Below are 14686 nucleotides of genomic sequence, written 5' to 3'. Positions count from 1 at the left end.
CCCTCTCACAGTGGGAATTCTCTATTTTCTGCACAGCACCACCTTAATCCATACTTGTGTAAGTGGCTGAGCAACAAAGCATGTGTGAAAACTATTCTAATGGCCCATCCTGAGAACTAGTTTTCAATATGTAGTAAACCAAACCTATCTGGATTTTCTTCTGCTTCTGGGCCAAACAAGAAATGTCATGTAGTTGAATCTTTCCATGAATATGAGAGTGTGGGTAACAGAAATTTACCCCTTGCATTTCCCCCCATTGTAAGGTAAAGTGAGGCATGGGGAAGCTGTGACTTTGAGCAGAAAAGCAGCCAGGCTTGGCTCCAGATTTAATTATACTTAGAGTAGACCATTTGGGATCAGTAGAATTTAAGTTGGGAAGTCCCATTGATTTCAATGGGTTACTCCCAAATACGACTAAATCTGGACCCAGCCCCAAAGTTGGAAAGGGATGAGCACCTCCACCCCTTTTCTGTTTAAACTCACAGGTGCCTGGAGCTGATTTTGGTTTTTAATAGAAACCAAGAGAAGACCTATAAATGTATGTCCTGTTAGTTTGGATCTCAGTCTTCTTTGCAGCAATGGACTAAAATGTTGGATAAAAACTTGGAACTGTCACAGCTTATAATGAACAGCTAAAATGGGAGTGAACTGTCACAGCTTATAATGAACAGCTAAAATGGGAGTGTGGGACTTGGCATGAGTAGTTATGTGGAAGGGTTAAAAGTTTCCACCTCAGTGGGGAGGAATACAGGGTTTAGGCCTCCTCTTCCTTTGCCAGATTGTCTTCTGCAAATGCAGAAGGAAGATGTGAGCAGGTCTGCATTATGAGGAACAAAGGACTGACTTTAGACTCCCACATTGGGGCGCGAGGCATCTTTTCTGTGCTGCTATTTTGGGCTGGGGTTTCACCTGCTGCCAGCCCAGTCTTGTCTCTTATTATCTCAGGGTAGACGGACATGGTTAATGTTCGCAGCTTCTTTGGGCTGAAGCTACATATCTTTAAAATAAAAGAGCAAGGCACCAAATAATAAAAAAAATGCACTTCATGAAGGAGGGAGGGAGAGAAGGAAACTGTAGGTGCTTATGGTCCAGAACCTACTGTTGGGCAGATGGCAGGTCTGGGCTTCTAATAAAGAGAGATATCTAAGGAAGACTCATTTTTTTCCTGGCCTGTCATACAAAGTGGTATTTCTGTTCTTTTGAAGTTCTTCAGAAATGTCCCCAAACGCTGGAACAACCTGGTGGAAAAGTGTGCAGTTTTCATGCAGGGATGAGGATGCTTAGCCAGGTTTCAATCCAGAACCTTCCAGTTAAGAAGTAGAACCCAAAGAACTTCGACCATGGTTTTAAACTTGGCCCTGTTATAGGTAGGAAACCTGTGGCCATTCAAATTATGTCGATTGCAATTCCCATCATCCCTAACCATTGGCTGGGGTGAACAACAGAGGGAAGACCCCAATTTTCCCACCTCTGTTACTGGAAAGCACAACCAGTGGTTGAAGGACACTTAACTCTTCCTGGCTGCAGGAAAATGCTCCAGGGAATCATGAGATTACAGTTCAGTGATTAAGTTTATTGAAAGCAATGAAATTATAGTTCAGTTAATCATTTAACTGTACGCCTCAATAATTTAATCACTTTCATTGGAACTTTTGTCATGCCTAAATAGTATTAGATTGTACCCTACTTAAATAGCATCAGATTGTACCCTGCATTTGCTTGATTTTCTCAGAACTTGGTGACCAATGGTTGGGTTTCTTCCTGCCTAACCTCACCTGACACACTCAGACACTTAAAAAAAATGGACAGAAACGCTTGAAACCTCTAGATTCCCAGGTTTGGGTAGAAATTTAACACACCTCTTTGTGTTACAGCACAGCAACCCAAACAGGCTGCAAACATTGAGGGCTAAATCAGTTATGGGGCTTCAGCATCATTCTCACCTTGTGGATTGTTGAATGGTGGTAGAACCGTCTGTATTCAGGCAGGCTGGAACTCTTTCGTACAGAAATTAGTTCTGCAACAGGACTAAACTGCACAAATTATACAAACTGATACGTGGAATTATTTTGATATGCGCCCATTAATTTTTATCACCATTACGCAAAACGGAAGTAGCGTTGTATTCTAGCTTGTAAGAAAGAGGATGAGACACATGCACCTCACTCCCATACATGCTGACTTGGAAGCAAGCCTCACAGACTTTGATTAGTCTTGTGATTGCAGTACAGGGGTAGGTAACCTGCAACCCTCCTGGTGTTTTAGAGTATAACTTTCATCAGCCCCAACCTACATAGCTAATGGTCAGTGATGGGAGTTGTAGTCCAAAACATGGAGGGCACTAGGTCGGAGAAGGCTGTTGTAGTTAAACTTCATGAAGCATCAAAATACAACCTCTCTTGCACCTTCTACCCCTAGTTAAGCAGCACATGATGTTGTTTTTAAGTGAAAACTACTGAAGGCAATTAGGACCCACTAGATACCAGCAGCTATTAAGATTTGGGTTAAAAAAAAATCTGTTTTAGAGATGTGTCTGGTTCTCAGCCACGATCAGCTCTACCTAACCCCTTCTCTGAGGCTTTAGAAAATGAAGCCTGCGCTTTCAAGGTTTCTCTCATTCAGTGGTTTTTTTAAAAATGTGACCAATTTGTATAATGGGAGGTGACATGAAGGCCCTGACATAACTAGGCCCTGACATTGCTCTTTTTGTCTCTATGTTCCAACTTGGGTTGCAAGTCAAGTCACATCTAAAGAACAGGAACGCACAAAGTTCAGTGGAAGTTTCTAGATGCATTTATTGTCAGATCTTACAGCTGCCACTTTAATAAAAGCCCCAGTTGGAGGAGAGAAAGTTAGTAGTCCCCATTTCCCAAGCCAATTCCAGGCATGGCAGCACATTCCTGACAACACTTAAAAAGAAAACGTGTACATTATGAATTCAGCCCTCATACCCATATAAAAGAGGGACCCCTTCCTTGCCCCTGAAATGACCTCTGCCAGTACGATCTGCTTGCTTTCCACTACCTTCCAGAAGACACTGATCTAAACCCCTGAGGGAAAGAACCTGCATCTCAAAAACAGCATCACTGTAGGGCTCAAGCAAAGATACGCACAGGGAAGCACCCCTAGATCTTCTGCCTCCTATTTGCAAGACTTCGCGCTATATCACAGCCCAGCCCCTCTGAGTATAGTGACCACGTGTGTAACACTTGTGGGAGGGACTCCTCTATGCACCCAACAAAGGGGGGCTAAGCAAACCAGTAAATAAAGAATCGGAGTTCCCATCAGCTCTGGCACTTTTGCTCAGATATGGAATCCTCAAACAAGCTCAGCAGGTTTTTGGGTTCAAAAGTGGAGCACTGATTTGAGCACTGGGGAGCAACTACCTCCCATTCGCCTTCCTCCTCGTCTTCAAACGCTAGCGTGCGGCACGGGTTATTTGCAGGTAATGAGTCCGATGAAGTGGGGCTGCCGCTTGGGGATTCTGGGCTGATGCAGCTGATGTTGAGACTGCCTCGGAGCCCCAAAGACCTGCAAGGAATCAACAAAAAGGGTGAGCAAAAAAAAAAAAAGAAAAAGATCAGGTTGGGCAGCCCCATCAGGATCTGCTAAGCTTACTTCAGCAATGAGGGAGACAAAAAGTTCACCACAGAGCCTCAAAAGTTCAGAGAATTGCACCCTCTACAGCACTAAAGAAGAGGATACATTTATAAAAAGAAATCACGCACAAACACACACACCGAGTCATTAACAAGTCAGAGATTGCTTTGCAACCTGAGCGTGCATGCAGAGTTCTGGGAAAGCCTCCAGTTCAGCTGCAATCTCCCTGTACCTGTCATCTCTTAGCCAACAGCTCACCTGTTCTTCCTGCCACCAGTCTGTGGTGAGGACTGCCGTGGTGTGGAGGTGCTTCCTGCACAGGCCTGTATGTTCAGCAGTGGGAAACCAGGCAGTCTGAATAAGAGAAAATCACTGTAAGGTACCGATATTTGCAAATATCTGCATTAGCTTTAATCCCATGGGGCTAGCAGGAGACAGACAGAATTCAGAAGCGTGTTGGAGAAGGGCTTTCTGTACTGGAGGCATGCTTGAATAGAAAGTGGCTTGTATGCACTCTTAATAGAGGAACAGAAGTCAGCCAGTCACTTGCTCACTTCCGTTTCAGGTCTAATAGTTGGTTACCTTATCCTCCCTCTGCATTTAAGACAGGGCTTGTTTTTCTATGCTCAAGAAAAAAAATAGTTTTAGCCACCCATCTTTCAGAAAATAAAGTGGAAAGAGGAGCAAATTGAATAACCACGTAGATATTTTATCAAAAGGAGGTTAAGAGATCTTAGCATAGTTAAAAAGCAAGGCTGAGCGGGGACTTGATTTTGCTACAGAAACATCAGTGGGATTAGCATTGTAGAACGAAACAACTGCTAAGACGATAACTGATCATAAAGTAAAGCTACGAAGACATTTCCTAAGAGTTCAGTACAAAGATTTTGAACCAAATTCAACTTTTAAAATGAAGCTGGATAGGTTCATGAATGCCATACATTGGTCTCAGGTGGTGGTGGGGAGAGGGGTCAAAAGGAATTGTTAGCTAATCCTGCTAGGTTTCAGATATTGCCACAAATTTAGATAGGATACTGGGTAGTTAACTTGCTAGAGGACTAAATATTTTCTCAAAGAGGACTAGTGGGCAGAATTTTGTTTGCACCATAGGTCTAATTAAACCTAGTGTCAGGAATGAATTCACCACCACAGACTGGCTAATGAATCTGGATTTTTGAAGGGGAGATGCATTAGCATTCCCAGGTAGTCTGACAGCTCACTTGCTTCAGACAGGTGGATTGGCCTAGCACACAATAATGATACAGTTATCTTCGACACAGGGCATCTTGTTTATTTATTGCATTTTTATACCGCCCAATAGCCGAAGCTCCCTGTACATCTGCTCTTTATTTCTGGCATGGTGCAGTCTGGAGGCAGGGCAATCAAAGAATGGCTGTGCCTTTTAACCCTCCCAAGTCTAACCCACTTACTTGTGTGAGGACTGCAGCTCCGCAGGGCAAGTGTGGTTGTGACACCCAGCTGTCTCTGTTAGCTCAAAGACATCCTCACCAAGGCTCTCTTCTTCCTCTTCTCCCCAGTCACTAGATAGGCTGCTATCTTCCAGAGGGGGGAGGAGGGGCGAATGTGGGGGTGTGACTGGAACATTCTGATGCCAAAATAGCAGCCAGTGTGCCGGGCTGCACACAGCCCCCCAGAGCCACTGCATGAACCTGAGGAAGGTCTGGAATGAGTGGAAGGGGAAGAATTGCACATTGAAGCATGGGGAAAGAAGCAACAGGTAGAGCAGAGCAAGCGGCCATGAGTGGTACTTTCTCAACTGGGTGTATCACACACAAAAAGAAGCAAGATCAAGGAAGCTGACGTGCCACCAAAGCCCCCTCCCCACGGCTGCCAAAGATGGCAGGGCTCCCGCATTCACTGAGAAACATACGGAACTGGTTCATTCAAGAAAACTGATAAACATCCCTATCAAGAAGGATCCTGTTGTTGAGACAGGAAAGGGCTACAAGGCATTGCCACAGTCCTAGGAAGGGAGTGCTGTGGAGTGTACTCTCAAAAGGAACTGTAGATTCATATTGTGATTGCCTTTGGGGAAGCCATGCTCACCTTGCACATGGAAACTCCTTGCTGGATCCCAGAGTGTGTCAGCAGCATCAGCTTCCGCCACCTCTCAGTCTTTTGCATGATGCTGGAAGCAAGCAGCATCTCCACTGAGGGCCGGAGCTGATGATTGGGTTCCAACATAGCAGTTAGAAGAGTACGCAGCTCAGCAGAGAGACCTAGGAAGGGTGAGAACTTTCAATCACCTACCTTGCTTTTGGTGGTACACTGAATTTTCCACATCACCAGTTCTTTCCATTCAACCCTGCTGATGTTGATAACCACTTTTCAGGCTGCCTGCTTCCCATGGGGAATTGCAACAAAGCCCTTGCTTTGGCTAGTGTTGGGGGATGCCTCCTTTACTCTTGCTCACCTGCAGTAAATTCAGGAGGCAGATAGCCCTGTCGCAGCTGCTGCCAGCCTTCACCCCCATTGGGGAGCTCCATATTACAGGCAATCTCTAAGATGGTTACGCCAAGGCTGGGAGAACAGAAACACACATCAAGAAACAGAAGCAGCTCCGCCCTCCTGATCCACAGCACCAATTTCTAACACCCCCTGCAAGCTAAATGTTGAGGCTGGGGAGCAACAGCTGCAAGTGAGAAGCTGGTGGCTCTCTTAGCCTCCGGAAAGCTTCGCTCCCCCTCCTTCCCATCTCACCCCACACCTGAAGACGTCAGCAGCCTTGGCGTATTCTCCAGAGAGCAACTCGGGGGCCATGTAGCGGGGATCCCCTTCTTGAGCATCACTCAGATCCCCAGAGTCCAGTTCCAGCATGAGCCCAAAGTCGCCCAGCTTGCACACGTTGCTAGATGATAGGAAGATGTTAGCCGGCTTGACATCCATGTGCAAAAGATTTCGGTCATGTAAGTGACGCAGCCCCTGCAACAAGTCCCAGAGGAAGGCCCGCACCTGCCATTCGGGCAGCGGCCCATACTCCTCACAGTACTGCAACAGGCTGCCCGGGCACAACTCTGTCTGGATGTAGAGTTGCCCACGCTCCTCCCAGGCCTGCACGAAGCTCACACAATTGGGATGGTGCCCCACACGTTCGTGTTTGCGCACCTCAGCCAATTTGCGCTGCCTGTCGCTCTCGCCGCGGAATGGTTCTACAGAACGTTTCACTGCATACAACTGACCATCCTCCCGACAGCGCACCTGTAAGAGAAATGCAGTGACTTATTAAGCCCCATACACTGAAGTGGGATCCAGGCTATTCCATGGAAGAACCCTCAGCCCTAGGACAGTATCCGGGAGCCCTAACACCCAAGCCAGGAGTGGCAGCAGCAGCACACTGTGCCAAGAACTTCCAGACACTCTGAGAAAAAAAAATGTTCACATCACACTGTGTAAGTTATAATGAAACTACATAAGTGTATACTACCTGTTCTAACTGCTGAAGCAGCCAAAGTTAAGAACATATAAGTACATATAATAGAAACTGGATAATTTCAGATATGCACTTAAGACCATTAAAGCGATGAGCAAAAGAAATTACAAGAGGAGAGTTTGGAACAGAAACCAAATTTTACATACAAAAATTAAACTCAAATATGGGAAGAGCTTCACTGGATCCAAGCAAGGGTCCAACTTTTCACTACTTGGTGCTCTGCAGATATTTTGGCCAACTCCATCACCCCCACACAGCATGGTCAATGATCAGGACTGATGGGAGCTGTAGTCCAAAATATCTGGAGGGCACTAAGCTGGAGAAGGCTGGACTAGTTCAACATCCTGTTTCCCACAATGGCTTGCCAGATGCCTCCAGGAAGCAGGGCATGATGACCACAGTACTCTCCCACAGTCTCAACCTAGTAACTGGTATTCAGGAGCATACTACTTCTAAACATGGAGATCGTCGTTAGCTTTCACAGCTAATAGCCATTGACAGACATAAGAGCCATGCTGGATCAGACCAAGGGGCCATCTAGTCCAGCACTCTGTTCACACAGTGGCAAATCAGCTGTCGACCAGGGATCCACAAGCAGGACATGGTGAACAACACCCTCCCACCCATGTTCCCCAGCAGCTGGTGCGTATAGGCTTACTGCCTCTGATACTGGAGGTAGCACATAGCCATCAGGACTAGCAGCTATTGGTAACCTTCTCCTCCAAGGATTTATCCAACCCCCTTTTAAAACCATCCAAATTGGTGGCCATCACTATGAAGAAGCACTTCCTTTTACCTGTCCTAAATCTCCCACCAATTAGCTTCATGGGATGACCCCTTTGGGTTCTAGTATGGGAGGGAGAAAAATTTCTCCCTATCCACATTCTCCACATCATGCATAATTTTGTACATCTCTATCATCTCTCTCCTTACCCTCCTTTCCCCAAGCTAAATAGTCCCAGCTGTGGTAATCTTCCCTCATAGGGGATATGTGCCAGCCCCTTGATCATTTTAGTTGCCCTTTTCTGCACTTTTTCCAGCCCTACAATATCTTTTTTTTACGTGTGGTGACCAGAACTGCACACAATATTCTAAGTGTGGTCGCACCATAGATTTGTATAAAGGCAGCCTGATACTGGCAGTTTTGTTCTCATAATGCCTAACATGGAGTTTGCCTTCTTCACAGTGGCCGCACACTGGGCGGGCTTTTTCATCAGGCTGTCCACTGAGCTTTTCACCACATATACTCCATGAGTTGCTCTAAACCCTTTTAAAAGCCATCTAAGCTAGTGAACATCACTCCATCTTGTGGTAGAAAATTCTTTATAATTCACTGTGTCAGCCTTCCCCAACTTGGTGCTCTCCAGATGTGCGGGCTGTGACTCTCATAAATTCCAGCCAGCATGCATGAAGTAATTTCTTGCCCGCAAGGGATGGGTAGCCCTTGTGCCACTGCCTTACCTTGTACACTTCACCAAAAGATCCCCGCCCCAGACGGCTCAGCTGCTGGAAACATTGCCTGAAAAACAACTCTCTTTTGGAGGCATCGTACAGCTGGCTACGCAGGGTTGGCGGTTGCTTCTGTTCACCATGGAAGGAAACACTGCGCGGTTGGAGTTTGGTCCATGGCTGCAGTCGGCGGTCAGAGAAAATCCGGCTCACGGTCAGCGTGCTCTTGTGGCGAGGCCGTGGAGGAAGCGTATAGCTGAGTGGCTGGCGGGCCCTCTTGACTGAAAAGCTGCCTTCTGCTTCTCGGAAGAAGGCAGGTACTGGCAAAGGAGTGTGGCTCAACTGGGACTCAGCCCCTGCACAGTCAAGAGGTACTGGCATATCTGAAAGGAGAATGTGCAATCATTTCCATGGCAACTTCCCCCATTACCCAAATGGTAAAGCAGTCAGTCTCTCTGGTGCTGGAATACAGGGGGCTTTAAAATTCACTGGGCATCAGGTGGGTGGGAAGGAGAAAAGAGTACATATAAAATGGCAAGTATTTTCAGGATGGTTCCCTGAAGGCACTGACTGACATGACAGTCTCTAAAATTCTTGGGAGAGAAAAGGAACCCTTCACAGACTGATAATTGACATGAGCTGTGGGTAAAAGGCTTGCTCCATAACTGAAGCCTTTCCCCATGTGCAACCCAAATGGAAAAACCGCATAGACCAGGAGCACACATTCAGTTGAAATGGGCTCTCTTCTCCTAGCAACAGTCATATTTGGAAGCACTGGAACCTGGAAGGCATTACTAATGTTATTTCTGATATAAGCAGATAGCTCTTCATTTCTAGCTTCCAACTCTGGGAACAAACAAACTTTAGCTTGGCACAAGTCATGTCTGTGTCTTTCACTTCGTTTGTAGCTTGGTTTTGTAGCAGAGACCTGCCTATTTTTGTCCTTTGTAAAAGGACCCATTTTAAGGTTTTGTGAACCAGTCAGAGGCTTTAACAACTGCTGGGCCTCCCAATCAGCCACTAGAATTCTATCTTAGAAGATCAATGCTCTATGGGCTGCTGTCTCCAGGCACCGGTCATTTGGGGAGCATTTGAGGTAAGATACATTTCCTCCATCTGCTGCAATTGTCCTGGAGCCATCAGTAACAGTGATGGAGTTTCTAATGGCCTTAGAAATTCCTGATACACCACATGACATTCAGGAGAAACTGACAAGTCTGGAATCTGAAATCTCTAGAGGCACTCAAACTAAAGCAAACAAAGCTGTCAGCAGAGTCACGGAAAGGAGAAGCACTAAAAGGTGCACCAACAGGAAGATTTGAAGAGCTTCAAAGTATTGATTTACACCAGAAGTTCTTTGCTTGCATTATCTGTCATAAGCCACTTGAATCTCTATGTGAAAAACAGAGTAGAAGGCTACAATCCCATACATGCTTTCTTAGGAATAAGCTCTACTGAACCCAGTGGAACTTACTTCAGAATAAAAATGCATGCCTTCCAAATAAATAAACCACTTTCAAAATTGCTGTATTTCTAGCCCATCTCTCTGCCAAAAAGCTCAGAGCCGGGCATGTGGGTCATCCCGCCTCCCCCTTTATCCCAACAATGCTGGGTGGTAGATAATTATGTCAGAGTGGGGTGTTGTCATCACAGTCCACTTCCAACTTGAGTGCAATCAAACTAAGAACATAATAGAAGCCCTGCGGGTTCAGACCATAGGTCTACCTAGTCCAGTTATGTTTCCAACAACAGTCAGCCAGGTGCCTTGGAAGTTCACAAGCAGATAAGGTGATAACAATTTCCTATTTGTCTCTAGAATCATCTGGTACTCACAGGTACACTGCTCTGAATATGGGGGTTCCATTTAGCTATCACAGCTACAAAATGTCTCTGTGGTGCCCAGTGTCAAACTAAGAGCAGGAAGACCCAGGCTCAAACCTGCACTCCGTGATCTCCACTCCACTCTCCTCACTCTCCCTCAGCCTGAAATACCTAAATGGATTGTAGCGAGTATAAAATTGAGTGTGTGCATGAAGGGGGAGAGGGACTGCATAGCCTGATCACCTTGAAAGAAAGGTGAGATTAAAAATGTAATGTACAATTTATTTCTAAGGAATTTGTCTAATCCCCTTTAGAAAACACAAAAACCTAAATTAACACCCAGTGCAAACATAGTTCAAGAGTCCTGGTCCCCCACAGAGGTAAGTTTTGTGAACCGCCCAGAGAGCTTCGGCTATTGGGCGGTATAGAAATGTAATAAATAAATAAGTACATCAGTACCCTCAGATATGTGAAGGCCTCCTGCTCCCTCAAAACACTCTTTCTCCTTTACTGTTTCCATATTGTTTGTTGTTTATTCGTTCAGTCGCTTCCCACTCTTCGTGACTTCATGGACCAACCCACGCCAGAGTTTTCTGTTGGCCATCGCCATATACTTGGAACTAAAATCCACTAGAATGTCTCCATGATGCCACCTCTTTCTTAAATACTCTTCTCAAAGCCCACCTTTCCCGCTAAGTCTGTGACACAACCCCATAGTACCCATACCTTACATTCAAGGATGGGCAACTTGTGGCTCTCCAGATTTTTTTGGCCTACAACTCCTATCATTACTCACCATTAGCTATGCAAATGCCCAAACCATTTTTTAAAAACTTTTTCTTTTTGGCCAGAACCTCCTCTTCTTCACCTTCATCTTCAGGCAGGTAATGCTTTGTCACACCCTTATAAATACCCTTAAAGTACTCCTGTTCTTGTGCTTTAGGCCTGTCTCGCACCCTATGTTCTTTCTTCTGCAGCCAATGCAAAACAGCTGGTCTGGGGTCCCAGTCAGCCAATGATGACATATTATGAATAGAAAGATATAAGTTTTCTGTTTGCACAGATAGTCCGGCCCTATTTTTACTTCTGAGTGCAGCACTTACACTTATGAACCTCTCAACATCAGCACTTTGGGGTTTTGCAGCAAGTATGCGGGCAAGGATCGTAGTGGCGTTCTTGTAATTCGGCGAACCTGCAAGGGCCTTGCAACCCTCTTCAATTGCAGACCTGAGGCCCTGCGCATTATCGGCTCTTGTGCTCCCAAGAAGTATTGCTCTTCTTCTCCAGATTTTGAGAACCACTTTGGCCAATATATAAATTTTGCCTATGCGTGTCCTGTCTACTGATCCATCACTGCGTAGTGACAGGGCTAGTGTGTCCTTGCACAACCTTTTCTGGAGACGCTCCTGGTCACTCTCTACAATGCACTGGAGGAAATCATGATGACTATTTGGACTTACATGTTGAAGCTCGACAGGAACATTGTTCAGCAACTTCAGAGAATTGAATGAGAAGACTTGGGAAAACTGGCTGATAACAACACGTGCAGCAAAGGAGTGTCCACTCAAGGCGAGTTTTTTGGCATCTCCATACACATGAAGCATTACACCTCCAATCTTGTTAGCCAACTTTTCTGTTGCTTTACTAATAGCTTTGCCCATATCAAAGAAGCATGTGTTCTTTTCTCCTTCGCCCTTTGATGATTTTGACGATAATCCCATGTCTCCAGTACTGATGGCTGCAGTCTGTGGTTGGTCCATGGCACTGCCACTGCTGTGAACCTCTTCACTGCCCTGGTTGCTGCAGTGTCCCCTACTCCCAAACCAAATGGAACTACTGATGCCGTAGTCTTGAAGCTCAACATGTGCTGTAGAACTGCCCTTGGTATTTTGTCCATCTCTAGTGACAGGTTTTGTCTGATGTTCATCAGCACCTGACTTTGACTTGACAACGAGCCATCCTGTGAGGCATTGCTGTCCCTCCCTCTTGGCCATTACTGAACGTGAATATTGTAACAATAATTTTGTAACCAAAAGAAAGAAAATAGGAGTGCATGTAGGGTTGAGTATCACAGTCCTTCAAATCCAGGCAGCCTAATTAATATGTTATGGTGTTCCTGGGACACCCCTTGTTAGTAACTCGCCCTCCCTGTGTTCTTGGTCACTGGTATGCATAATGAGCAAACTAGGAGTGTTTGCAGTTCAAAGCTGAATCTAATGAGGCACTCCAGACAGGGATTTTATATATTTCATGAACACACACACACACACAAAGCATAAAGACAATGATAAAGTCTGGGTGCCAAAAAGACAAAAGAAACAATCACAGAATGCAACTATGCACTTAACTTCTGCCACCAGATTTTGTTCCTCCTCTTTGTTGTTCGAGTGGAGGAACTTTGAAATTGTTTTGGAAACCTGGAAAATCGTAGTCTAGCAATACTCTCTTTGAACTGGGGGTTGTATGTGTGCAACCTGCTCTAAAGTCTAAATGTTTCTTTAAACCAGAATTCCTTGGATTTAGGCAAACAGGAGGGAGGTGTATTGTTTACAGATCTAGTCCATATTTTTTTGGTAGTAGCTGTTAAGGCCAGCCAGACTCTGGTGTTGCTCCAGCCCAGGTTTTAGGAAGAGCTCATGCAAACGAGACCAGGCTGGAGAGCCATGATGGAGCCTGGCACATAATATTCAAGCTTCACAATAAATAAGTTTGCTGTACCTGAACTCTTTCCTGGGTGGTTCCTGAATACCACAGATTTTACAGGAGGATCCATCCCCTCTGGCCCTTTCTCTCTTTGGGGCAATCTACCAGACACACAGTTCTGAGGATTGTACTGGGATAAGCAAACAAAAGAAATCAACAGCTAACACATCTTATTTTGTGTCCCTACGCTTTCAGGATTCTTACTTTACCTACATCAGAGTCCTCCTCCCGAGTCACTCTTTTCAGAGACTGAAGCTACCCCAGGCCCAGTACAGAGAACTCAACTGAACCAATCATAAATTGCCTCTTTGCTCTAGGAGGTCAGAGAAAATGGAAACTCATCAACCTTTTTCTGTTTCCCTCTTCCTGTCTGCTCAGGAACTGACTCTAAAGCCATTCTCATGTCACTGGTCCTGAGAGAAGCTTCTCTCTTGAAAACAAACTAAGTAGCTTCCTTTAACTTGCTTTGCTTGCTTGTAAACAGACTAACCTCTTCAACTCCAAGGAAATTCCATAGGATTATAGTGTTCGCTTGGAAGGGTTCTCTTGAGGTGAGGTTTGGGAGTTAAGCAGTTAGTGTCCAAATAGAAGTTTTTAAATCATGTAGTGGGATAGAAAGCTGTCATCTTTGTTAAAACCACTTTGTAGTGTCCAGTTTCTTGTTAATTTCCACTTCAGCGGTTTCTCAATGCATTCTTCCTCTGTGGTGTACTTGTTGTAATATGGTGGTTTTCAAATCAGCAATGGTATGCCCTGGAAGGTTGAAGTACTTCTAGGTTCTGCTTTGTTTTATGTCTGATTTGTGTCCATTTATTCTTCTTGCTCAGAGGTTGACCTGTTTGACACTGGCAAATGACGGCATATACTACATTGGAGGATGCAGGTGAAAGTGCCCTTGATAGTGTGACTGATGTTGTTGGGTCTTGTGACAGTGTTGCCTGAACAGATGTGGGGGCAGAGTTGGCACTTGGGTCGATTGCATCATCTGGTCCCTCTGACTGTGTCCCTGTCCTGTGTCCTGTTACTGGTTAGCATCCGCTTCAGGTTGGGAAGTTGTCTGTAGGCCAGGACTGGTCTGTTTCCCAAGGCTTGTGAGAGAAAAGTGTCTGTGCTGATGATGGGTTGGAGTTCACTGATGATCCGTTGCTGTGGTTTCAATTGGGGGCTGTAGATGGCAACCAGTGGTGTACTTCTCTTGGTCTGTCGTTGGTCCTGGGTATCCATATGGCCCTGTCCATCTGTCTTTAAATTTAAGGTGCTACTAATGTTGGTGATGTTTGTCCAGTCGTGAAAGAGAAATAATGTGTTTGGCAGGGGCGCAGGGGGTGGGTGCCTGACAGGGCATTTGTGCAGTTGGAAAATTTGCTTTAATTTATTTTATTTATTTATTTATTTCGTTTTTATACCGCGCAATAGCCGAAGCTCTCTGGGTGGTTCACAAAAATTAAAACCATAATAAAACAACCAACATGTTAAAAGCACAATTACATTTATTTAAAAAAATAAAAACCTGGGAAGGGGGGGGCATGTTCCCACCACCACAGTTGGCTATACTTTCCCAGCATGCATCAGGGCTGGGCCAGTCTCCCTGAAGTTGGCATGAGTAAGATCACCACAACCACCACCCTAAAACTCGAGAAAGACCAAAGACTTACCTCTTCA

At 45.3% G+C, this 14686-nt stretch overlaps 1 protein-coding gene across 1 annotated transcript; it reads right to left on the bottom strand.

Moving 5' to 3' along the window:
• Positions 1–2797: 2797 nt before the first annotated feature.
• PKMYT1 (protein kinase, membrane associated tyrosine/threonine 1) lies at positions 2798–8881 on the bottom strand. The gene is made up of 7 exons (XM_063137251.1): positions 8513–8881; positions 6329–6819; positions 6035–6141; positions 5668–5840; positions 5031–5281; positions 3859–3954; positions 2798–3531 (listed from the first exon to the last, which is right to left on the bottom strand). The coding sequence occupies exons 1-7, from the start codon at positions 8879–8881 to the stop codon at positions 3285–3287; spliced, it is 1734 nt and encodes a 577-aa protein (XP_062993321.1). The 3' UTR covers positions 2798–3284.
• Between the last annotated feature and the right edge of the window lie 5805 nt (positions 8882–14686).

The sequence above is a fragment of the Elgaria multicarinata genome, chromosome 11 (assembly GCF_023053635.1).
Source record: "Elgaria multicarinata webbii isolate HBS135686 ecotype San Diego chromosome 11, rElgMul1.1.pri, whole genome shotgun sequence".
Taxonomy (NCBI): domain Eukaryota; kingdom Metazoa; phylum Chordata; class Lepidosauria; order Squamata; family Anguidae; genus Elgaria; species Elgaria multicarinata.
The sequence above is the reverse complement of the archived record's forward strand: the minus strand, read 5'-3'. Positions and strand labels throughout refer to the sequence as shown.